Raw genomic sequence first — 25,615 nt, 5'->3', positions numbered from 1 at the left:
GACTACAGAAATAGATCTCTGGTTGGTCATTTGCCATTCCTATTTCTATGATGAAATATAACAGACTGGTAGAAATCTGTCTTGTGAGAGTACTCTAACTCTGCTGATGATAAAGTGGTTATCCATATACGAGGCACACAAAATCGTAGGGGCAGAAACGTAGCCCACTATAGAGGCTGGGCGATCCACAATAAGGAGCTTTCAGAGCCTTTCTTGATCTGCTGTGCTGTCAGAACATAATAATACAATTATAGCTATTCTTTAGGTGATGGCTCTCAGTGGTGGTCTCCCACCCTCCCCACGCTCACCCCCGCTCTGCCCCACGTGCCTTTGAACAAAACACTCCTCCGCTCTCATTGTCCCTGCTCTCACGTCTTTGTCTCAGCAGCCCACCTTCACCCCTGTTTTGATCTATTGTGAACTTAAAGTGAGACTGAATTAGGAAACTGGGAATTAGGCTTGTGAATCCACGTCATGTCGCGCTGCATTATGGGATCCTTGTGTCAATTTTGAATCTTTCTTTGTTCGCACACTCTGAGAGCTGAGAGAGAGTGAAAGAGTTTTTGAGAATCAAAAGAACAAGGGTTATATCGTGGCAGGGATGCGAAGGAACAGAATGCTGGAGTAATGCTTTGGATGTGCTACCTCCTCTTACATTTCCAAGCATCTTTTCATATCTGGTGTATGGCTTGAGTGCCTTGTAATGAGTAATATAGAAATAGCCTCAGATTCCTGTTCTTAGCTGATGGTTGTGGAACCCAATGTAGTCTTCTGCTCTTGTAGCCTATCCGATTCAAGATTTGATGTGTTCTGCATTCTGAGATGCTTTTCAGCTCACCATGGCTGTAAAGAGTGGTTATTTTTGGCTTACAGTAGCCTTCTTGTCAGCTTGAACCAGTCTGGGCATTCTCCTCGGACCTCTATCATCAACAAGACGTTTCTGTTCACAGAACTGCTGCTCGGTGGATCGTGGTGTTTTTCTCACCATTCTCTGTGACTGTTGTACGTGAAAATCCCAGGAGATTAGCAGTTTCTGAAATACTCATACCAGCCCGTCTGGCAGCACCAATAATCACGCCAAGTCACTGAGATTGCATAATAAATATTTCCTTTAATTCTCACCACTAAGCTTGCGTGTTTTTTTAAATCGCCCATTAATACCATTATACCGTGTAATCATGAATTTTTTTTTTCTTTTTTTTTTTCTTTTCTTTTTTTTTTTTTGATGAGGTTATGATACCGCGAAAATTGTAAACTCTAACATTAGTAGTTGAAGTGTAACAGCGCATCATCATGGGAGTTCATCATTGACTTCATGACTGCATATGTGCTTAATCCGGAGTCCTTCAAATGTTTTGCTAAATGATACACTGCATTACCTAGTTATTATAGACAGAGTGGCCGTTATCTTGATTTATCGCTGCGAAGTAAATGTTGTGTTTAAGTGTACTTCCCGTCTCCTTTATGCCTTTCTTTCAGCCTGTGGTTGAAATTTAGCTGAAATGATGGGGTTACACCCATATAATTCAATTGCGTTCGGCTTTATTGTGATTATACATCTTCTCAGGGGTGCAGTATAACAAAGGCTTTTCCTGAAGATCACAAGGCACACTTAGAAATAAGCTGTTGTCCAGAACACTAGATATGAGGGGTGTAGCAGCCAGTAAGAGGACTGCAGTTAACGTGTAGCTGAAAGTGTGATATGTTGCCCCAACAGACGTGAGCTGTGGACTAATATTCATCACGTCACCTTTTCCTCTCTCTGCCTCCTACTCTGTCCTTTTGGGGGGTGTGTGTGTGTGTGTGAGTGTGTGTGTGAGTGGAGGTGTTAGTGACCAATCAGGAAGGAATCACGCAGTCACCGTGCAAGTATACTGCTGTTAACACACGACCAGCGACTTCCTCCCTTTGCTCTCAGATCTCTGTCCTTGACCTTTTTCTTCTCTCTCTCTCTGTCACGCTCTCTCTCTCTCTCTCTCTCAGTATATAAATGTCTCAATCTCTCTTTTGTCTGTCTGTCTCTCTCTCTTTCTCTTAGTGTATATATATATATATATATATATATATATATATATATATATATATATATATATATAATGTCTCAATCTCTCTTTCTGTCTCTCTTTCTCTCCCTCTGTCTCTGAGGTCTGTTTCTCTTGCCCTCTTTCTCTTGCCCTCTCTCTCACACATGCTCTTTTTCTCTCTTTGTCTCTCTCTTCGTCTGTCTTATTCCTCCTTTTTGCTGCTTTACAGCATTTTACTCCATTCGTTTTTCTTTCCTTTCTTTATTTTCTCTCTCTTTCTTTCTTTCTTCTTTCCTGCGATTTTAATGTTTATTATGCAGTCTGCGCATTGTCTTTTTGCACACACACGGAGACCATCGCGCTAATGCGCTCTGAGATCGCGTAGCGTTTCCAGAATGTTCTGGAGTGGTCATGATGGAGCAGAGCTGGAAGGATGGAGGAAAGAAGGGAGGGAGTGTGGGGGCTCAAGAGATGAGTTTGTTGTGCTTGAAGAGCTGGATCTGGGCCGTGCTTTGCCTGTCTCACTGCCAGCAGCCACACACACACACACACACACACACACGCACAGAGGTGGGGAGAGGGTTGGAAAAACAAAGGGAAGGAGAACCACACACAGGCACAAACAGAGATTTGGTCTTGCATACCGATTCTTCCAAATCTCCAAAGCCATTGTTATTGAGAGTTCAGGGAGAGTAGAGGACAGTAAGGACAATATAGTTAGACCTCCGAGGTTATACGAAGTATCATACTTTGTCTCATGAGCCCACGTGATGCCTGTGGTGTATAATTTGTTTTGTCTTGTTGTGCATTTGTCGCAGGCGCAAACACTTTACTAGCTAACTAGCTGACCGTATATTATTACATTACTTTACCTACCACTTTTTAACCTAACCAGTTCCAACCAGAACATGGGACTTGCCCAGTTTATAAATTTATGATTTGTCCACCCCAATTATTATTATTATTATTATTATTATTATTATTATTCCCCCCTATTTTATCCTGGCTTCATAATATATATGTGCTTCTATATCCAGAAACTTAAGTTATATATAACTTTAGTTGTAGTCTGGACATAAACTGATAATCAGTTATAGATTATTATAGATAATTCAATATAGATTCAATATTGATGGATCCATAAAAATCCTGTAACTCTTCTAATATTGCTTATGGGTGGCAGCTTGATGTATAATCTGGAAATGTAGTTGATAAAGGTCAGATTTTTAAACATTAAACTGCACTATCTATAATTAAGAAAGTGTGTTTGGCTTAGTTGCTCATTTTATTTGATGAAACAGATAGAGTTCAGGATCTGATTCCTCTGCTCTCTTTCCCAGCACCTGTGCGACTCTCAAGGCTTTTGGCACGAGAACATTTATGATCAAAGGAATTCAAGCAGAGGAACCAGTTATCGGAAATCAAAAGTGTGTTTAATAACCCCGAGCAAACGTTCTTAGTTTTGCGATGAAAATCGTTGCTTTTTTTTTTTCCCCCTCCAAGTTCACTTCAAAGTGCTTTATTGACGTAACCAGATTGAGTTATAGCACTGCCAGAATGCGTGAATCTATCCCATAAATTATTCTATCATTCAGATAAGAGCGTACAGACGGATAGATTTACAGACACACTTGCACACAATGTTTTCAGGACTACAGGATAGAAGATATAGTTCTTCTTTACAGTGTGAAGGTGTTATTTTTGCTGTAGTCTAATTCTTTTATGGTTGGCTGACCATTTGTTAGTGTTTTAACATCAGGTCGCCCATTTGTTGGTGTTTTTACGATGTACATGTTACTCCAGCACTTAGACTCACAGGCCACTTTAATAGGAATACCTATACCCCCTGCTCATTCTTGCAAAGCTCCAGTCAACCAATCATGTGGTAGCAGCACAGTGCATAAAATCATGCAGATATACGTCCAGAGCTTCAGTTAATGTTCACTTGTACATCAGAATATTGATTTCAGTGGCATGGTTGCTGGTGCCAGACAGACTGGTTTGATTATTTAAGAAATTTTTCTTAGAGTTTACACAGAATAGTGCGAAACAGTTCTGCACATGGAAAAGCCTTGTTGATGAGAGAGACAGGAAGCTTATGGTATCTCAAATAAGCACTCTTTACAACCACGGTGAGCAGAAAAGCATCTCAGAACGGACAACATGCCGAGCCTTGAGGTGGAGGAGATACAAGAGCAGAAGAACACATCAGGTTCTACTTCTTTCAGCCAGGACAAGGAATCTGAGGCTTCTTAAAGCTGTCTGATACTAAAAAGTTGCCTTTTTACACGACTTCCCATAGAGAATTGTAGTGTTTGAAAATGTAGTGAGTAGAAAGTAGAGATCTTTCTTTTAAAATGTAGTGAGTAAAATTCAAAAGTATGAAGTGACAGAAAAAACTCAAGTAAAGATATTTAAAAAAATACTTAAGTTCTACTTTATACTTTCAACCTCTGACTTATTCTCTGTAAAAACGCAGTGCACTTTCTCTTTCTTTTGGCATCTGTAGTGCCAAAACCCATTCTGTTCTCTTCCTGTGCAGGAGGTGAAGCTTTTACGCTCCCTCTTTCTTGTGATTTTACTTAAATAGGTCAGCAGCTGTTATGAGAGAAACAGAGAAAGAGAGAGAGAGCGAGAGAGAGAGAGAGAAGGAAGAAAATGACAAAAACATAGCCAAGGAAAACAGTTTTCCCTCACAGCATGGGCCACATGAAGACGGTCGAGGCAGAACCCTTGGCTTTACCCAGATCAGAACCTTCCTGTGCTTACTCTGGCCCCAAAGACATCATTTGATACCATGAGCCCTATCAATAAGAAGAGGAAAAAACCCACAATAGCTCCTTGTTATCCTGCTGCATTTTTCTCGCAGTTAGATATTTTGCTTGGCGCTCAATTCCAGGAACACTCGGGGGCGGTTTGCAAATGCAGAGGTTGTTGCACTGGATCGTGTTCTGCCAGTCGTAGAACAGCGCTGGGATTACTTTAGGGGGGGATTTTGCCAAGTTGCGTAAATTCGAACGATCAATAAGTGCCGATGAGGTAAAACGCAAGCAAACATGGAAGTTGGTGCCAATAGTTGCTTACAGTTAAGAGTTCATTTATACAATGTGTCCAGATGGTGGACATTTTATAAAAATGTTATCACTTTTCATAAAAAAGTTGCATTTACATTTACAGGAAGAGAAGACTACAAAGCTGGCATTATGGTTCTAACACATAATGGTTAAAAAAAGCCTTAAAAAATACAGTTGAATCCTGTTGCCATATTTTAAGAATGTAACATTTTTTAAATGTATTTTTATATTTAATTTAAAAAATAAAATTAAATGCAAAAAGTAATATTTTATTAAATACAAAAATAATATTTTTTATTTTTCATTAAAAAAAAAATCCAGATCTGGTATGTGTATATTCTTATTTTGGTCAAAGAAGCTTTATTGCCATTGGTGCAGCTTTTTATTTATCATTATTTTTTCTTCTTCTTCTTCTTCTTCTTCTTCTTCGACATTCATTGATCAAAGCGGCGTTGTTACCACTGCTGCTGCTTTTTATTTATTTTTTTTTATTGCTTTCTCTTCTTTTTTTTCAATTACTCATTGATTGATTTGTTGATTTGTTGATTGATTGATTCATTGGCAAATCAAATAAATTCAATCATTGGTTGTGATCTATGCTGTTAAAGGACATGAGACATGAAAAATGAACCATTTTTAAAATTTATTTATATATATAAATATATATATATATATATATATATATATATATATATATATATATATATATATATATATATATAATGTGTATGTAGGTGTGTGTGTATATGTGTGTATGTATATAACACATAAAACATGTGATTGATGAAATGGAATAAAAATAAGATTTGCAATGTTAATGTTACGGATGTTAGGATCTGAGACTCTCGTGTGGACAAGAGGAAATTAAAATGCAAACGGATGTTACACGTTCTTGTTTGCTGGCACACTGGGGTCAGATTCTGAATCAGCCGTGAAAGTGAATCTCATCAGCAAACCAGTCCTTAGTCCGTTACTTCAAACTGTACCTCTGGTACACAGGCTAACTGCTCTTCCCTTCACCGTTTTACCTCTCACGTTCACGCAAAATGCTTTCACCTTCGCCACTTTACCGCACACATTGTGAGGTGGTGAATGTGAGAGTGTGTTTTATAAGGAAAGTGTGACTCACGACACCACACAGTCACAAAAACGATTCCCAGCCAAGTGAGTGCTTACATTTCCATCTAGCCTCTCTCTCTCTCTCTTTTTTCCTTTCTTTTTCTCTCTCTTGGAGTTAAAAAGCCAGAAAAGCACACCGGAAAGCACAAGGCCCTCAGTCCTGAAGACTTACAGACTGTTACAAAGCACACTGACACTGAAGACTCCTTCCCTGAATGTTAAACATCTCCTTAGAGAAACCTTCACCACGTCAAAGATTAGATTTGTTAAATAACAGCTCATTGTTAGATTACTATAGAAATGAGAACTAGAAGTAGCGCATTGACATAAACGTGGGCTTTGCCTTTCAGGGAAACCAGTCAGAGTCGAGACTTCAGCAGCGCTGTGGTGTAAAACTAAATGTGTGTGTGTATGTGTGTGTGTGTGTGTGGCAGGTCACCAAAGCCACGTGTCCCAGTGTCCACCCAACGAGTTTGAATGTCGGGGCACAGACGTGTGTATTCACCTGAGCAAGTTGTGTAACGGCATCTCGGACTGCTTGGATGGACGCGACGAAGGCCATCACTGTCTAGGTAACCGTTCTCTCTTTTTCACTCTCTCTCACACACACACACACACACACACACACACACACACACACACACACACACACACACGCTCATCGCTTCTGCTCATTTATTTCAGAATGACCCTGAGATTTAGGTGTCGTCATTGCCTTTTCCCATCTGTCTCAGGCTCATAAAATAACTAAAAATCTCAGCACCTCCGTCAGTGCTTCTAACGAGCTGCCTGCATCATCACAGGCCGCTGCTCAGACCAGCCCTGCAGACAGAGACGACTCCAATCAAATCCCCTCCACTAATAGGAGTCAGGGGTGGTACACTGAGTTCCCCAGAGTTTTATTGCTCTGCTGCTGAAAAGAAAAAAAAAAGGCCCCAGGCTGCAGAGTAGCCAGTGCTCAGTCGCTGAATACATTCTGGCCTTGATGGAGTCTGGGCAGATAGAATAATATTATTACACAATCTCTTCATAGCAATAATTTGAGTTCATCATTTTGCACGTTCATTTAGAATATTACTTAAAGGAAAATCCACCCTGAGCGACTTCTATATTAATCATTATAATTAACATGAGATCTCCAACAGGATCCAAGTGTCATAAAAATGTGAAAATGTAAAAAAAAAAAAAAAAAAAAAAAAAAAAAAAAAAAAAAAGTAACCATAGCAACACTCTTCCTGTTCCTAGCTAGTATCGACTAACTAGCGTAGCTTGCTATTAGGGCTGGGAGATGTGACAGTATAATAATGATATCGTAATAAATGATGTCATAATACACTTTGATACCTTCTTATTAAATTTTTTAATTTAAATAGTTACATACTGATTAGAAGCAGCCGACTTGATGTTGCGCTTGAATTTTGCGCTTAATTTTAAATTTGTACAAATTTGTAAATTTGTTTTCCATTTTCAGTGTTATAATTTATATATTTATTCTTATGAATTAATGAATTAATTTGTTAATATATTTACTAATTTTATAAGTAGAAATATTCTTATTAAATATAAAAAGTAACTATATTTTTGTAGCCATTAAATAAAGCATCAATGCTGTTTTCTTTTTTTTTTTTTTTTTTTTTTTTTTTTTTTTTTTTTTTTTTTTTTAAATTAATAAATGCAACACTACTGTATTATGTATAGGGCGTACCACTTGAATATTCATACCACAATGACGTCCCACAATTAATAGGGTAACAACAAACAAAAAGCCAATTGAATTGTCATGGTACACTATTTGTATGACACTTTTTGCTTAACTGAAGATTCATGACTTTGCCAGCAGTAAAATATCTCTCGTGGGTGAAACTGACACCGAAGACATACTTCAGTACTGCTTTTTTGACGAGTGAAAAATATCGCCTCATCTTTTGTGACATGCATATTAAAGACGTGGAGGATTATGAGCATTAATTTATATCAGTGGTGTAGGCCACTTAAAAAGCACCATGTCTCTTTCTGTTCTGAGTTTGCACCCACGCCGTATGTGTTCTCTCCTGCTCGAAGCTCATGTTTGCGTCCAAAGTCCTGCGCTATTCTGGTTCAGCCACCCACCTCCTGGATCACTGTGCTCTGCCAATTTAGCAAGCAATGCACAGAAATGCAAAGCAAATATTTAAAAGACTGCACGCTGACTTATGGACTTCTTCTTGGAGTACTAATTTGCAGTACAACAGCTGTTGCTGTTATAAGATTTGTTCCAGCTTGATGAATTACGGATGTTTATTTCTTGCCACCGAGTTACACTGTGTTACTGTGTGACCTGAATGTTTTCTGGAGTATTCCATTACAGATGTGTTTATGCATGAGGGATTCTACTTTGTATCTTTAATGCCATTAAAGGCCAGTAGACAGAGATTGCCAGCGCGTGACACGTACACACTGTTCAGACTCTGGCTCACAGGCCTTTGACCTTTGCGGTAAACACTTCCAGTATCACCATTAAGACTCTTTCTTCTTTCCCCATTCTGTGCATTTGGATTTACGGGAAAGCCAGCCGTTTCGCAAGTGCAGCTTGGGTTATGCAACGTGCTTCGTCTCAGGTCTCGCTCTGTTGTTTCTCAGGTGTGAGTAATCATGGGCCAGTTGCTGACTGTGGGAGCGAGAGGGGAAAATAGGGAGAGACACAAGGCTGGAATATTAACCCAGCCCAATAAATCTGCCCACCAGTAAATCTTAAATTTACTGAGACATTTATAGGTGGGGATAGGAATCAGGATGGTGGTAGTATCCCCTGTAAAAGTATGGAAAGTTTGATTGTACCAGAAGCCACTTTAAATTCATGTTCCAAATCCAAAAGGTAAAGAAAGCCGGAAAAGTGTGTGTGTGTGATATATATATATATATAATATGTCTTTACTAAAATGGATTATATATGTCATGACTCTGCACAAAATCTTGATGTGTGTTTGCAAAAGCTGCGATTGCATAAGTCTTAACTCTTATAAATTATTTCTGGTGCATCCAGTTGCCATCAGAAGTGACACAACTAGTTGAATAGAATGTGTAATTAAAGTGTCATGTGATCTCAATATGAATACCTCGGAGGCCCCAGAGTTCGTTAGAGAACAAATCTAAACAAACAGCATCACAAAGACCTATCAAAACAAATTTGGGTCAAAAGTCTGGATAGCTATCAATCATGGGTTGTTCATTAAAACAAACCCAGATCTTTGCAAAGAGTAAACATGTGGTCTGATGAGACCAAAAGTGAACTTCATGACTTTGGCACAAAGTGCTGCATTTGGTTGCAGAGACCCAACACTGCTCATCACCCTGAAAACACCATCCCCACTGTGAAGCATGGTGGTGATAGTATCATGTTGATAGTTACCCTTGGTCTCTTGGTTGCTTCCCTGGCTAACGCCCTCCGTAACCAGTCATTGACTTTTTGTGCACAGCCCTCCTCTAGACAGAGTCATGGTTGTGCCATGTTCTTTAGATTTTTAATAATGGATATAACGGTGCTCTGCAGGATGTTTTTTTTTTTTTTTTTTAATAAACAAACCCAGGAACAGGCGTATTTACTGTATTTAGAGATCATGTGATCTAATTACATAAGTAATTATGTGACTTCTGATGGCTTTTGAAGGGTTTCACCACAATGGTAAATTCCTATGCACATATCACAAATTGTATGATTTTTATTTTGTGAATAATTTTGTAAACTATATTGCTTTTTTTTTTTTTTTGTCCCACTTTGATATTTTGGACTATTTTGTTTAGATTCATGATGTATGAATTTAGTTTTAAGTCCATTTCAGTACAAGGTTGTAACGCTTCAAAACGTCAAAAAGTTTGGGGGCGGGGGGTTTAGTTGTTAATACTTATTCCCCGAATAATGCAAATATGTTCATATAAGATTTTTTACAGATATGGTTTAGGTCCACTTGGGTCACTGCTAAGATGTAACACTATATTGGATTTAAAAGCGCTACGTATTTCCATAGACCTACATGTTTCCATAGACCTTTTGTTAGGCAGAATATTAAGTTCCATGCTAACAGGTGAACACATAAACTAAATAAGCTCAAAATAAGAGTGAAAAAAGACTAGAATTTTTTTGCTTTAAATAGCTGACTAGCAGGGCTAGCAAGTGGCTACCTGTCGGGGCATGTTGCATCAGCTGGCTGAATATAACCATGAGAACGACTATCTAGGAGTATCACAAGACAGAGTTTTGTCAGTGAATAAGGGTAAAGGCTTTGTACAGACATTTACAGACCTGCTCTAACGCTTTCAAGGGTCCAAGATGACTAACATTTATGCTAGGCATATACCATAAGCTATGCATAGACCATAAGCTATCATCGTTTATAAGACATTCAAGGCTATACGATTTGTTCGAGTGTCTCTCCTTGAGGTTGCGTAGCGTGCATGTATGTGCATGCATGCAGTTATTTGTATGTGTGAGTATAGCTGCTAGTGGTATTTGTTTGCTCACGCTTAGCATGCCTTCACTCAGCCGAAACGGCACACAAATAAAGGCAAATATGCGCCGCTACGCTACAGCAGAGTGATTAGCGCTCTAAAATGGAGCTCAATAGCAATACGGAGTTCTCCTAATTTATCTGAGAATAGCTCACAGCTCTGGCAACAGGATATCAATCTGGGCAACAGCTCGTGCAATCTGTACGATTGTAAAGCCCAATATTTGTGCAGCAGTGATGGATGAGCTTGCTTATGCTTAGTGCATTTTTTTTCCCCAAGAGCAAGAATAATGGCACGTTTATTGATTTGGCAGAAGCCTCTGGAACAGTCTCTGTACTTGTTAGAGATTGTTGTCGTGCTTACTCATTTTTGCATTTACAGTGTCTTGCATAAGTTTTCACCCCCTTGACCATTTCCACATTTCGTACTGTTAGGAACTGAAACAGGTGTAATTAGGATTATGTATCGTGAATCTAGACAAAATAACCCATAGTATTAAAATGGGAGGAAAATCTATATAGTTTGCAAAATTACTTAGATATAAAAAAACGCCAAAGTTGTAAGTATTCAACACCCCCACCCCCCAAACCCGTCGCTATGAAACCCCTACTGTTACCTTCGTAAGTCAAATAATTAGTTGAATGGAGTTGAGCTGTGTGTAATTAAAGTGTCACACGATCAAGCCATGTTAACAAACTTCCCTGCACAATTCCATTTTTTTTTTGCTCAGATCAGATGTGTAACATTCAGAGCTGTATGTGACCAAGTAGCCCATACATGTCTTTAAATAATTAAATGATGTCCCTCAAAACACCTCACGTCTGCCCACTGAATTCATGGGCAGTTGTTCTGACCACTACTACTTGGTTTCAGTAGGTTTTGCTTTTGAATTGATTCCTCGAATATCACGTAAATCACCAATTTTCCCCATCTCAAATCCCCACATAGCGCCACTAAATCCATTATTAAAACACGGCAAGAATATGGCACAATTGTGACTCTACGTGAGGAGGCTTATTCACTTAGGGGTGAATACTTATTCAAGGTACTGTATGTGTATTTGTTGACATAGTTCTATTCCAGAACTGCTAGTCTGTCTTATACTGCTTATACTGCCTTACACCCACACCTGTACACATCCTAATAGTTTCTCCCTCTCTTTCTTTCACTGTCTCATTGCTTTTGGAGAAATACACACAAATATGCACACACGCTGCATGCACAGGCATGCTGACAGTAATGTCAGCTATGAGAAAATGTCAAAATGTACTACACACACTCACTGTCGACTACCGCAAAGTGCCTCCCATGCTCCTCACACAAACAGGCTGATTGCAGATTTAAGGGTTTAATGCAAGGCTAAAAGCGCATGAACAGATTATCATGATTCAAGCCCCACTTTTCTAATGACACGCCAAACGATTAGCCTGCAGAGTCACTCTGGGTAATGATTGCCGTCCTTTAATGTTCTAGAGTTTGAAATGTTTCTGAAGATCTCCAGTAATCAGTTTGATCATCACCCTCATCCACCTCTCTAGTCTTATCTGAGGTAAAAGTCATTCGCTGCATTTAAACGATTCGCTTTCGCTCTTAGATCAGTGCAGAAATGACTTCTGTTCCTTTCTGCAACATAGAATCCTTTTCACGACCAGTCTCAGAATTTTGGACCCCACTGCATACAGTATAATTCCAATACTTGGAACACAGACATCTTTTTCCTAGATATATCTTATTCGACTTACAGAGCCTAGATTATTGGTGTTAGTCAATAGAATTGATAATGTGTTTAAAAAAAATCAATAGCCTTAGATTATGGCTCTTCAGGGACTCACAGAAGTGCTGATGTGGCCCTGTGCAGAATTGGATTCTTACATTTTGAAGGCTCAGTCATCCATTTGCAATTCCCTGAAAGTAGAAAGCATACTACAGGGTACTACGGAACGGAACCATGCCGAGGGAGGAATCCTGCACCCTAAAGCCGGGAAGACCACTTCATGGTAAACGTGTTTAGAAACCCCCTGCATGGTCGACAGCTGTGCAAGCTTGTCCGCTGCTCCTTAGTTGCGTACAAATGACTCGGTACTTATAGCATGTGTGAGACGTGTTAGGTGGAGGGGGGCGTATTTGAGGGTGAGGAGGAAAGCTGACAGGACAGGCTGGGATTTGGACGGGGGGGTGGGAATTGATTCGATACGGGCTGTAGTGTTTGGCCACATATTCTCCTCACTTCACACACACACCACAAAAGAGCTATTGTAGCTCAAAGGTCCATGGACTTTGTATGATGAGGACCCCTTTTGTCCTTGTGTGTGGGTGTAAGTGCGAGATGGAGGAAGACACTCAAGGTTTTTTTTTTTTTTTTTCTTTTTCCTTAGTGTATGAGCTCTACAAGTAATTTATTTAGTGCTGATACTTTTGTGTTATCACTCCATCGTTCCAACGTACTCCACTCTCTCTGGTTTGCTTTATGCCGTTGGATGGTGATGATGTTGGGACAGCCGGCTTGTCACCTTGGATTTCTGGGTGGCATTTTTTGATGAGAACACACTCCATCACTGATAATTCACTGTCTTTTACAGAGTCATGCTTGAATACATGGACAGCCTAAAGATCGTACCACACAGAAACCATAAAGATGGCTGTGGATGTTCTTCCTTGAATAGTCTTAAGACTGCAGCTGCTAAGAACTGATCTGCACTCAAGTCTCCATCATTGAGCAGTTAATAACTTCAGTTCGATACAATAGACTTCAAGTTTAAACTATAATGAATTCAGAAATGACTCTGATGCTCATACTCCTAAGTTGTTCATAAGCTCATAAGTTCCTGTTTACACAACTGCACTTTTTTGACAATATAGTACGCAGTTATAGAAGAGAAATTATTTATAATCGCACTATCCGGTGTCACCCAGATGCGGATGATTTCCGGGGAATGAATCCTGGGGCTGGGCAGCACACTTGTCCAGTGGGCTAGGTAATGGCTTTATGATTTGTCCACTTCTGGGTAATAATGTGATGAGTTATGCCAGTAACGGCCCCGGGAGCGGATGGTGGCAGACCACTAAATATCACTTCGCTCAACCACATCCAGGTTTGAAAACAATTCTCATCCTTGAGCAAAAGTAGCAAACAGTGTCAGGTTTGGGGGAAAAAAACTGCAGGTGTTGAAACTGCAGAACCATCACGTGCATTTCTCAAAGACGACAGTACGATACTTGTTTGATTACTGCTTTGACTTGAGGATTTTTATTTATTAATAAATAAAATTAAATTTTTTTTTTTGTTTTTAGAAATCTATTAAAATGCATTGTCATTCTAATATTGAAAATATTGTAGAAGTTTGGGCAATTTCTCTGTTCAACCTTTACCTCTCTTTCTCTCTCTCACTCTCTCTCTCTCTCTCTCTCTCTCTCTGTCCCCCCACCTCTGTCTGGGGGAGGAATGAGCTTCTGTGGGAGTGTGTTGTGGGTGGTCAGGTCAGAAATATTTTAAAGCATTTGGTTTTGAATTGGTTCCAATGTTGTGGGTGTAATACAGGAGTACAGATAAACCTGAATGTTTGATATGGGTGCCAGATAAAATCTTAGTTCCCCAGTTTACAGGTACACTTCAAAGTGTGGAAAGGACACCATCCCATATTTATGCAACATCTCATATTAGATCTGCTGATGTGAGATCCTCTTTGTTCACATGATCCCATCATTTCATTAACATGACCACCCCTTTCCTTAATAATCCTAAAGTGAGATGATGATAACTATGGGACTTGTTTCCCACTGGGGTGGATGATATGAGAAGAATGTCATCATAATACTTGAAGACATTACTACCATATATGAAACAAATGTATCACAATCTTTTGAAACTGGCAGGAAATTTTTTTAAAACTAGTGTTGCATTTAAAAAAAAAAAAAAAAAAAAAAGAAAGAAAGAAAGAAAAAACTGAGTTTCAAAAATATGCACTGGGGGGGGGGAGAGGAAAATCTGTATTTAAAAAAAGTACAATTTAAAAAATAATGATAATTTTTTAGTTAAAAAAAAAAAGGAAAACCAAATCAACTGCTTCCAAGTTAAATTGAGTTTATAATTATTTTAAAAAACTAGAAAAATGTCATGAAACGATATCATTCTTGAATATATTTTTATGATGTATAACAATACATAGGGTTGCTAAATGCCAGCCAAGCAAACTAAAGATTTATTTTTTTTAATCTGTAAAAGATTGATTTCAATGATGCATCTATTTCATTTCTTTAACACTGAAAAGGAGGAAAAATTAATTCTGTATAAGTTTTAACATTTTACAGTTTTAACATTTAATCAGAGTTTGTAATTGTTATTTAAAAAGCAAATTATATTATAAAAAGATATCATGATACTGGTAATATCTGATTACAGTGTATTGTGTCATAATTTATCACAATATCAGTATTATGTCATCATTTTTCCCCAGCGCAATTTCCCACATAATCAGCAATGGTCTTTCTAGTGAAACCTCCTTCCAGTGAAGGTCCTACTTGCGTTGGATAAATTTCATAGCATTCTTACTCATCCTTTCTCCTGTTTTGTGTTACAGAGTTTGTGCATAACTGCACTACTATGGGCTGTCAGGACAGCTGCTCGATCACCCCCTCTGGACCCAAGTGTTACTGCAGGAGCGGCTTTGAAGTCGAAGAGGACGGAAAGATGTGCAGAGGTGAGCAGGTTTCCAGGTGTTGACCTAACAGCTTATATCACTTTTAACTAGCAAAAAAACTGTCAGTTTATTAGTAGATGCAAGCAGTTTATCATTCATAATTTGTTTCTGTTTATCCGACTGTATGTTCTGTGTGACAGATTTTAACGAGTGTGCCGTGTACGGTACGTGCAGTCAGACCTGCACTAATACAGAAGGCTCCTACACCTGCAGCTGCGTGGAGGCCTACCTGCCTCAGCCTGACAACCGCTCTTGCAAAGCCAAGAATGGTACATGCACAAAAAGCTATCTTTAACTCCACACAACTTCTTTAAGTACTGTATGTTGACCCCTGATCAAGGAGGCATGGTATTACTTTTCGCTGTATGTCTACATTGATTGGATGATGATAAATTAACTTTTGGAAGTTTGGAACATGAACGTGTTCATCCAATCACATGTTCTTGAATCACAGACCCTGTGGACCGTCCCCCATACCTCCTCATCGCCAACTCGCAGAACATCCAAGCCACATCTCTGAATGGTGCCAACCCCATCTCTGTAAGCACGCGCAAGACCACGGCCATGGACTTCATCTATGCTGAGGAAACTGTGTGCTGGATCCATGTAGGTGATGCGCCAAGTGCCACCATGCTCAAGTGTGCCAAGTTCCCCAACGCCAAGGGCTTCACCGAAGAGAGAACTATTAACATCTCCCTGAGCCTGCATCGTAAGTATTTGTTTTACTGATCAGAAGGTTTGCACCATTAAAGGAGCGATTTGTTATATTTAGCACCCTCTAGCTACTAGTAGGGAAATCACAGCTGCTAGGAGGGAAATCTCAATTGCAATGAAAATACTGGCAAGCCTTTGACATTCCCTCAGCTGACCCCACCTGCTCTGTGTAAAATACATATGGGTTGCCTCAGAGGTGAGTAGCTGTGTTTCTACTAGGGGCGGAGCTAATTTATGGCCCAGGAAAGATGAAAGAGAAGCTTGGAACTAAGAAATGAACAAAACCCAGTGCATGCAGTATTGCGAATCACAGTATTTTAAAGTTATCTTTGAACTCATGTACTAGAAACACTATTGAAAATTACAAACTGCAACTTTAAAGGTGCATTAGGTAAGATTTTCTCAAAATAGCTTTCTAACAATTAAGCAGGTGGGTTCGACTGTTGAATATATATTTTTTTTAATTACCTGACGCCACCTCTCATTCCTGCTCATGTTAATGAAAGCTCCGCCCCAAGGATCAAGAATGTCTATAAAATGACAGACAGGAGGCCGATCCAAACACAAACAAGCGTTCTGGCCTGGAAGTTAGCTTTCCGAATTCAAGCGGGTTTTCTCATCCAGTTAGTACAGTTGTGCTAATTGTTTAAGCCATGAGTAAATGCCTTAAACGATTATTTTTCAGGTTCTACATATTTTCCAGGTTATTTCCTCAAGTAAGAAATTAAAAATCTCGACTATTTCACTTTTTTAGACATCTCCGTTATTAATGGGCTATAAGGATTTTAAGGATTCAATCTAACGAGTCACATCGTTGCTGTTTTTAAAGACGTCTACATCTACATGATGCAGTGATGAGGACACAAGTTCAAGATCTTTCTCTTCTGACGTTAGCCCCGGGTTATATTATCTGTTAGACCTAAGACAGCAGATTACCAGATTTGACCACCATATATAAACAGTATCAGATGCGATGCTGGATGCTGATAAATTTGGTCTGTAAGGGTCTTGAAAAGCTTCCAAGACCGAGTTCTATTACCCAATCCTGTTATGTAGGCTTTAGTATGGTCCTTTTACAACACGGATTACAGTCCATGTTTTTCACACTGCAACACACTTAATCCCCATTAAGATTTAACTGTACACCAAGCAGGAAGTCTCCTGCTTCATCTGCTCTTGGTGTAGTGTGTCCTGACAGCCAACCTGTGGGGGGTGGGGAGTGGGGAAGTGCTCAGCCAAGCAGGCCTGCTCTCCATACAGTGAAAGGGAGAAAAAAAAAAAAAAAAAAGTCACATGCTGACATGGTACTAAATCATAGTGGCCTGCATGCTGCATTCTGCTGCTGTTGCGTCTTCTGTGTGTTTCCAGAAGCAACACACCCACATAATCTTGTATTTGCTCTCCAAACCAGTGTGCAGGCTTAAGCTCCATTCTGAGTATCTGCATTACTACAGCATTACTGTGCATGTGGTCTGATCCATAGTCCATTGAACACTGTATAAAGTTGTTCATATTTTCCTGGGTGTTTCTGTGCGATGTCTTAAACGCGGATTCACGCCAGATCCACCGCGACCCTGATCAGGATAATGCAGCAAAGCTGAATGAAAGAATGAATAAATCTCTAATCGCAGTTATAAGAGAGCATGGTCTTTCTTCATGTCTGATGGTCAAGGTAGTAGAGCATCTATAACCGGAGGGATTTTTGGATCATCACCCTTTATCCGCAGATGGCAAGTGCTAAGAAATGCAGAGAGAAACCAGAGATTCATGCTGGGATAATCTAGGAGCACACTCAGCTTTTCTCATTCCCTAAATACTGCATTTACAGCATTCCCATCATCATGCCTGGCTTCCATCAGCTCTCATTCAGAACTGTAGAGAAAAAAAATATCTTCCATATGTTCAGAACCAAGTGGCTGTCTTGGCTCTTATAGCAAGAGTATTCAATAAGGTCCCGCTACATACAGTTATTTGCTTACAAGGATCCACATAAGCAACTATCATGACTAAATGGTGGCAAGAATTGCCTAATCTGATGCCTAACCATTAATGATTACTTCATAGCTATAAATAAGAAACATCCGTTTTGAAGTGGTTATGTTTCGTTTCATGGTGATGGTCCAATGTTACAATTTTTGACAAATGCCAGTGACTCTGAACAGATGAGATATCTGTTCTGAGCTTGAAGCAGCATGTAAACACTGTTGAAATGTCTTTATACAGTCTGTTTTCATTGTTTATTTTTTTTTTTTAAGCAAGCCATGTCTTATATGAAAGTCTGTGAAAACTCTTCCTGGTCGTGATGAGCTGCCTTTAGCTAATTAATTGACATAAATGCATGTGGTTGGCTGCAACAGAGGATCTGCTACTGAAGCCGTGATGGTCATGTTTAAAAACTGGAGTCGCTGGACTATGGCCAGTTTTTTCATACAATGATTGGTTCTGCTACAGTATTTTTTGAGTGCCAGCTTTGATCCGATGAAATACTTTGCTAGGTTCACATCTGGACTGCGGTATGGACTTTCAAAAGGCTCACATTGGACCATCTCTTTTCAGTGTGACCCACAGATAAACAATAGAAAATGATGACTCAGATGCTTCTTCCTTTTTTCCATTTTAGTCTCCCTGTTGCAGAACTGAATTCTGAGCTGTTGTTGGTTGTTTTTTTTTTTTTTTTTTTTTTTTTTTTTTTTTTTTTTTTTTTTTTTTAAAGCTGGCCTGCCTTTCTTCATCACGTACTGGAGCTTGCGTGATTTCTGGCTTGATTGGCCCAGCCAGCATTTTCACAGCACGTCTTCCTTTCATGACTCAGCCTCCCATGATTTGCAGAACTTCAACTGTCTACCGCAGCACACAAGAATGCAGATCAGTGAGAAAAGACTACGTCTTGCTTTGGGGGTTTTGGAATGTCTTCGAGGTCCAGCCAGGCTCAGCTAAGCCCATTTTAAGCCTTAAGCTACAGATCCACTGACGCTCCTCAGCTGTGTTTCTGGAGCAGATTTGAGAGTTTTTGATGTTCCACTCTCCTTTAGAGGACCTCTCTCTGGAGGCATGTGGAGGCAGATGTGAGGGCTTTGGGCAAATTGATTTGTTTTAATGAACCACTGAGGTGTGACTTTCGAAAATACACCAGCTCTGTGGTATCTCATTCTTGAACCAGATGTTGCTGATTATTGCGGTATGCCAAGCATTCCATAATGCATGATTCACAGCATAGATATGGAAAGTATTTTATTTGGTTATTTAACACTGGATGCTGTCAATCATGTACCTCGTGAGATTTTAATTGTGAGCTGTATTGCCTACTTTATGAGAGTCTATCAGATGGTTTGTTATACTAAAGGAATTCCAGACATGAACTTCTGCTCCGTCTCTTAACTGGGGCCGTAAATCTCCGACCTCAGTTCTTCAGTTTGCATTAGATTATCAAGTCATTTAGAGTGAGAGCCATAGTGACTCCATGAACTCAGGTGTGAAAAGACCAGCAGGTCTTGAGCAAGTGGCATGGGGTAATTTACCTGGAAAAGGACAAATGGGAATTATAGAAATCTTGTCCTTTGGGTCATTACAGAAATCAGCCTGAAGGCGCAGAATGGAAAGACTGAGTGGAATTGCAGTTGACTAGCCGGACATCTCCAATTTTACACGGAGGAGGGGATTTATAATGGCTGCATGCTGAGCAGATGAGCAGTCCAGATGTGCCCTCATGACCAGGTTCATCTGTGAAAATAAACATGACAAAAAACAGGCCAACAGACACAAACTAGAGCTGTCCATTCAGCCTTTTAAAGTGAACGCATTTGCACCATGACAGATTGATGTGTCGTAGTCATGCCTAAGTGTCATGTGCTACCATTTTAAAACGAAGCCTCATTGTCTCCAGTTGTAGAAGGCATCACATACTGGTTGGTGAATGCTCCCTCTCTCTCTCTTTTTTTTTTTCCCTCCTTTTTACACATCTTGACATTGGTGAAAGTTCGTGAGCTACTAGGCGCATTTAGCTTTGAGTCATTTAGTCATAGCGTGATTCATGTTTCAGAATACATCTGGTACTTTGTCTGGCTATCCCAGCTGTTAGAGGAAGTCAAAGAAAGCCTATGCATATACTTTAACAATCAGCTCCCTGTTGGATTCCTGCATTGTCTTTCAGGATAGTAGGCTAAGCTTGGTTTCTTGTAGGGAGGAATGTAGAGGAAGCAGAACTCACTGTCTATTTTTAAAATCGCAAGGAATACCTAGCTGTTAAAGTAAAAGTGCTCTGGATATACATTTATTTATTCCACTCAGCAGGACGCATGACCTGCATTTAGTATTCCTTTGGAGAGGCATGCATTTTCTCGGAAGCAGTGCATGAGTCAGCTCTGTCTTTTAGCCGAGGAACTGGGTTTGTCATCAGCAGTGCATTATCATTTTTTTTTTTTTAGGTAGCCCCATGTGAACCATAGCCTATGGTAGTTGCCAGGTTTCTAGGCTGAGTCTAGTGTCCGTTATCTGATGCGTCTGTGTGTGTCTGAGAATCTGTTTAAGTAGTGTGGGATTAAAAAGAACCGTTCATTCATGGAGCAGTGGGCAGCGTGTCTCTGGCCGCACACACTCGAGTCTTTATTTCCCTTTGTGTGGCTCATGTCCTCACTTCTACCCCCACCATCCTCTCTGTGTTATTGATACCATTTATCTTTTAAGAACCTTTCCTAACTGCTGCTTTGGACTGTGTCTTTTACGCTCCAATTACACTCTGCCATTGCCACTTGGCTAGCTTTGGTTCAGTGAATGGTAATTTGGAAATTACAAGTTCATCATTACAAGATACACGAGCAATTCATTGCTCACTTTTACTGACTGTCACATTGTTTTGAGTGCGTTTTTGTCCAGTGCTCCCTCTTCAGAGCCTCCACTCCCTTCACCAGCCTTGTGCTTTTCCTGTTAGCCCCTGAGTGATCACAGATGTTCTTGCAGTACTTGCTGTTTCACAACAGCTTCCCCATCTTTCACTTTGTGTGGCGAAAGAGCCAGGATTAAATGAGAAATGTGTGTAGGCTTGTCCATTCGCTGAGAAAGTCAGGGCATTTTACTAAAGCCTTGAAACCCCTTGAGGTCGAAGTTCCCAATAAAAGATTAACTATGTAGCTTTTCCTGGAAAGTAAAAAGTGAGACTCTTTCTTTCAAGTAGCTGTGAGGGAGCAGCTCATGGAGAGATGCCTTAAGTAGAGACACCGGAGGTAGTTGTGGATATCTCTCAACAAATCTCTGGTTTGCTGGAATTAAAAGGAGGATAAAGTAGGGAGGCGAAACATGTGGGTCTGTGTAATGAAGTCTGGCTGGGTAGCTTTGAGAAAGTGTTTTTCTGAATTTGATGATTGTACGGATGGTTGTGTGTTGCAGACAGTTACTCTCAAACTGCTTACTCAAGAGTTTAGAGGAAAAAACATCCCACATCAGCTGCTCAAGGAAAGGTTACTCAAATGTTCTCACTTTTTGGTACTCCTAAGAGCAATTTTAAATTTTATTACTCCTATAAGACAGCAAACAATTTGAGACAGTGGAACTCTCTTACTTCGTATGAAGACCTAACTCAACTGCTCTCCACGTTGGGGTTGTTTGCTGCCGCCTCTGGACTAGGCCTTTCTGATTATTGGAGATTCCTGGAAAGCTCTGAAAAAATCTACGCAAAATGTAGTAATTAGGCATATATAGTAATTAGTAAGGCCTGTGGTGCCATCCTGGTTTTAAGCCACTTGGCAGATCTTGCAAAGAGGAGGCATATAATCATCTTCTTACTATGCAACTCTCCTGGTGGTCTTTTCCATTGTCCATGCAAAAGATTTTCTTTTCGGAGCCGTACGTTCTAAAGCCCAACTTGGCACTGCTCACTGTACCACTCTCTAGTCCATATCACTAGAGTGAAGTATGCAAGACATATTTGAAGAATTGTAGTTTAGAAGCCTTGATTTGAAGTTTGCAATGGGAAGAGTAAGTATGCAAGGCACCTTTGAAGACTTGTAGTTTTGGGGCTTTGAGTTGAATGATGTGAAGGGTAGAGAGTATCAAGTCTCTTTTCAAAAGGAACCGCACTGGTGGCCGTTAAAACAGCAGGCAGCTTGGACCACACTGGGGCCTGCCCCACACAGCTGGGATCTGGAAGGACCCCCACAGAAAGGCCTCAATTGTCCCAGTGAAGGAGTCACAGAGAGAAATACACACTACAGACTTTATTGGTGTTTCAGAGCACTTCCCAGAACTGGGGGTGTCTTTATGGGTAGCATGGTCTCTGTGGACTTTGTAGATCATATTTGGATCAAATATAAGGTCCTGTTCACACACACACTTGTTCAGGAAGACAAAACTAACTATAGTGATAGCAAGCCTGGTACTAATCCGATGTTGTATTGTTAGTACTTTTAACTCTGCTGTCATTCTATTTGTGTGTATGCATCTGACTGCCACGTATAGAGTGAATAATAGTCTTGTGACAGTGAGTCAGTGTTTGGCACATGTTCTCACAGACTCTTGCTCACACAAACACACACATACACCGACATGCATGCATACTCAGTAATTAACAAAATGAGCTCAGGGAAAAAAAACTAACTACAGCTTCATTGCTTTGTAGTAGGATAATTACTGTAACTCTGCTCTTTTGTCTATACTTAGATGGAAACAAGCAGGGTAATCTGGCATTAGCGCAAGGGAGTGAGTGTGTACATATGTGTTTGTGTGTCTGTGCTAAGGGTTAATGGTTTTCCATGCTTCCCTCTGGGCATGGGCTTGTGTCTCTGGTCTATTCAAGTCACCAATACCACACAGCATTCTTTTGTCATTATATCTCACAGACATGCACATGTCCTTGCTTCCTCACCTTCTTGCTAGCAGACTCTTCCATGTTGTGAAATGAGGAGTGTGCTGATATCTAGCATATGAAATGTACTTGAAATGTACTTGAAATGTACATATGAAATGGCTTCTCCTCAGGCCACATACCATTTCTCCACACACTTTCTTTATTCATCTCATAATTGGTGCTTTGCATGATACCTATAATCAGAATGAAACTTCCCAGAAGCACAGGATGATAACAGTTTATGCCCAAGACTCACCGTTGCAAATAATCTCACCATGATACTGTAAGACCTGCTGCTGTAATCATAAAAAAATGTCCTGTGCTCATCCTGGACTCTTTCAACACACTCTTCTACAAAGGGATACTGATCTATAATCTCACTCTCTGGTGTCACCCAGAAGATAATGGGTTTCCTTTTGAGACTGGTCCCGCTCAAGGTTTGATCTTCATGTCTCAGCAAGTTTTTCATTGCCACCGTGGCCTCTGGCTTGCTCATCAGGGACCTAAATCTACAGCCAGATTTGGCTGCTTTGTGATTATTTAATGTTAGAAGTTCTAAATAAATAAAATTGAATTGAACCAACAAAATGGCTGAAATTGCATTTTTGCTTCTTCTCCTAGATGTGGAGCAGATGGCCATTGACTGGCTGACTGGAAACTTCTACTTTGTGGATGATGTAGACGAACGCATCTTTGTATGCACCAAAGATGGTGCCACTTGCGTCATCTTGCTGGACCTGGAGCTTTACAACCCCAAAGGCATTGTGCTGGACCCAACCATGGGGTAAGTCTCTCTTCTACCATTTGTCAAGCGTTCAGTCCTGCCCTGTTTGGTGATTTTTCTACTACACCAGGTTTGTTCGGATGAGTTGAATCCATTTTGAGCAGGAAAATCACCAAAAACAGCCTCATGTAGGACTCGTGTACTCAAAGACCAGAGTTGGGCTTCACTGGTATATAGCTCTCATCTAATATGTTATAGACTTCAGTGGGTTGCATTCCTGCTGATCACACTTGCACACATGCATGAACATTCAACTTTGGTAAGATTATTGCTGTTGAGTAATTTATGATATCATGACTTCCTTTTCTTAGAGTATCACTTCCCTTTAAAAGCCATCTGTTGCACTCAAGATGTACATAAATATTATGATCAGCAAAAAATTGTAAAATGTTTTGATGTACAGAGGTATCTATGTGACCCAGGCAGATGTTTCACAACCCCAAATGTGTGAGTAGATCAGAGATCAAATGTTGTCCCAAACAAGCTACAGTTTGAAGCAGATTCAGATTTATTAGCATAAAAAAACCCAGAACTGAGCGACAGCCAGTGCGAACATGAGACTTATGAAGATTGAACGGCATTTCCTCAATTAATCTCCTCCATAATTTGCTTTGTGCACCAATTCATTAGATAATCAATTCAGTTGGCATTTAAGGTAATAAATTCCCCTGGCATTTAATTCAAATTAAGTAACCATCTAAACAGCTATTCCATGCGCTGGTCTTTCCAAAGCAATTGATTTTAGGCTCCTAAATGGTGCATCAGAAAAGCGTTCACCCTATCACCAGGATATTGTGAGTTCAAATGCCAGTGATGTCACATGGAGATCCATGAGAACAAAATTGTCCTTCCTCTCTAGATGGGAGGGATGGCATTACTTTATCTCCCCTGTCAGTCAGAGACACACTAGACAATTGTGGGTGTCTGTAAGCTAATGTATATGGAAGAGGACAACAGCACTTTTATAGCGATAGTGTGTTATGCTGCCCAGTGACGTAGCATGAGCAGTAGGACAAGAATATGAGGTGGCTGGCTTCACATGTTTCAAATAAAGTACTTGTTTACTTCACCCCCCCCTTGTTGGTAGCTGTCGTGTGATAGGTGAGAGCTGGCTAGTGGGTGGGAACTGGCAAATTAACAAATTGTTGGGAAAATAGTATTCAATTCTGTCATGCAACACAGAATCCATCTTTGTTCTATTTGGTCATCACTCTTACCAAGTTTCTGTCACCTGAAATCAGAACAATGTTTGGTTCTTCTGTACATGCTTATGCATGGAGTCTGTTTGAAATCCTTTGTGCATATTAAATAGGACTAAATCAAGAGCAGGTGCGTATTGTACACCCCAATTTTGTGGGTATCATGCATTACTTCTTAATGGTTGGTTACTGTTTTTGTTTAGACTGCAGTGAAATTCCAGAAAGGAATCATCAGTGTTTGTGGAAAACCTGCATGTCTAGCTGCCTGAGGTTTCCGTTCTCCTTTTCTTTCCTCGTCTGCAGGAAGATGTTTTTCACTGACTACGGGCAGATCCCCAAGGTGGAGCGCTGTGACATGGACGGGCAGAACCGCACCAAGCTGGTGGACAGCAAGATTGTCTTCCCTCACGGCATCACGCTGGACCTGGTAAACAGGCTGGTGTACTGGGCCGACGCTTACCTGGACTACATCGAAGTGGTGGACTATGAGGGCAAGAACCGACACACCATCATTCAGGGCCTGCTGGTGAGAGGAAATCGGGGGTTCTTTCTCTCGTAGATACACAGAGAGACACACATACAGAGACACAGGTTTCTCTTAGACCCTTTGTTTAAAAATAAACGCTGCAGGTTTTGCTTATTTCTAATTCAGATAGGCACATCAGATCAAATTTTTATGAA

General features: G+C 40.1%; 1 protein-coding gene across 1 annotated transcript in view; it reads left to right on the top strand.

Moving 5' to 3' along the window:
• The window catches only part of lrp1ab (low density lipoprotein receptor-related protein 1Ab), a 129,692-nt gene that overhangs the window by 36,138 nt on the left and 67,939 nt on the right, over nucleotides 1-25,615 (top strand). The window contains exons 3-8 of the mRNA XM_034311652.2: nucleotides 6,652-6,789; nucleotides 15,280-15,399; nucleotides 15,540-15,668; nucleotides 15,854-16,108; nucleotides 23,573-23,735; nucleotides 25,238-25,460. Of these exons, the coding sequence (XP_034167543.2) occupies nucleotides 6,652-6,789; nucleotides 15,280-15,399; nucleotides 15,540-15,668; nucleotides 15,854-16,108; nucleotides 23,573-23,735; nucleotides 25,238-25,460 (1,028 nt within the window). The remainder of the gene's footprint in view (nucleotides 1-6,651; nucleotides 6,790-15,279; nucleotides 15,400-15,539; nucleotides 15,669-15,853; nucleotides 16,109-23,572; nucleotides 23,736-25,237; nucleotides 25,461-25,615) is intronic.

Source organism: Pangasianodon hypophthalmus, chromosome 16 (assembly GCF_027358585.1).
Source record: "Pangasianodon hypophthalmus isolate fPanHyp1 chromosome 16, fPanHyp1.pri, whole genome shotgun sequence".
In the NCBI taxonomy this organism is placed as follows: Eukaryota; Metazoa; Chordata; class Actinopteri; order Siluriformes; family Pangasiidae; genus Pangasianodon; species Pangasianodon hypophthalmus.
Note: the sequence above shows the minus strand (reverse complement) of the source record. Positions and strands in the feature narration are given on the sequence as shown.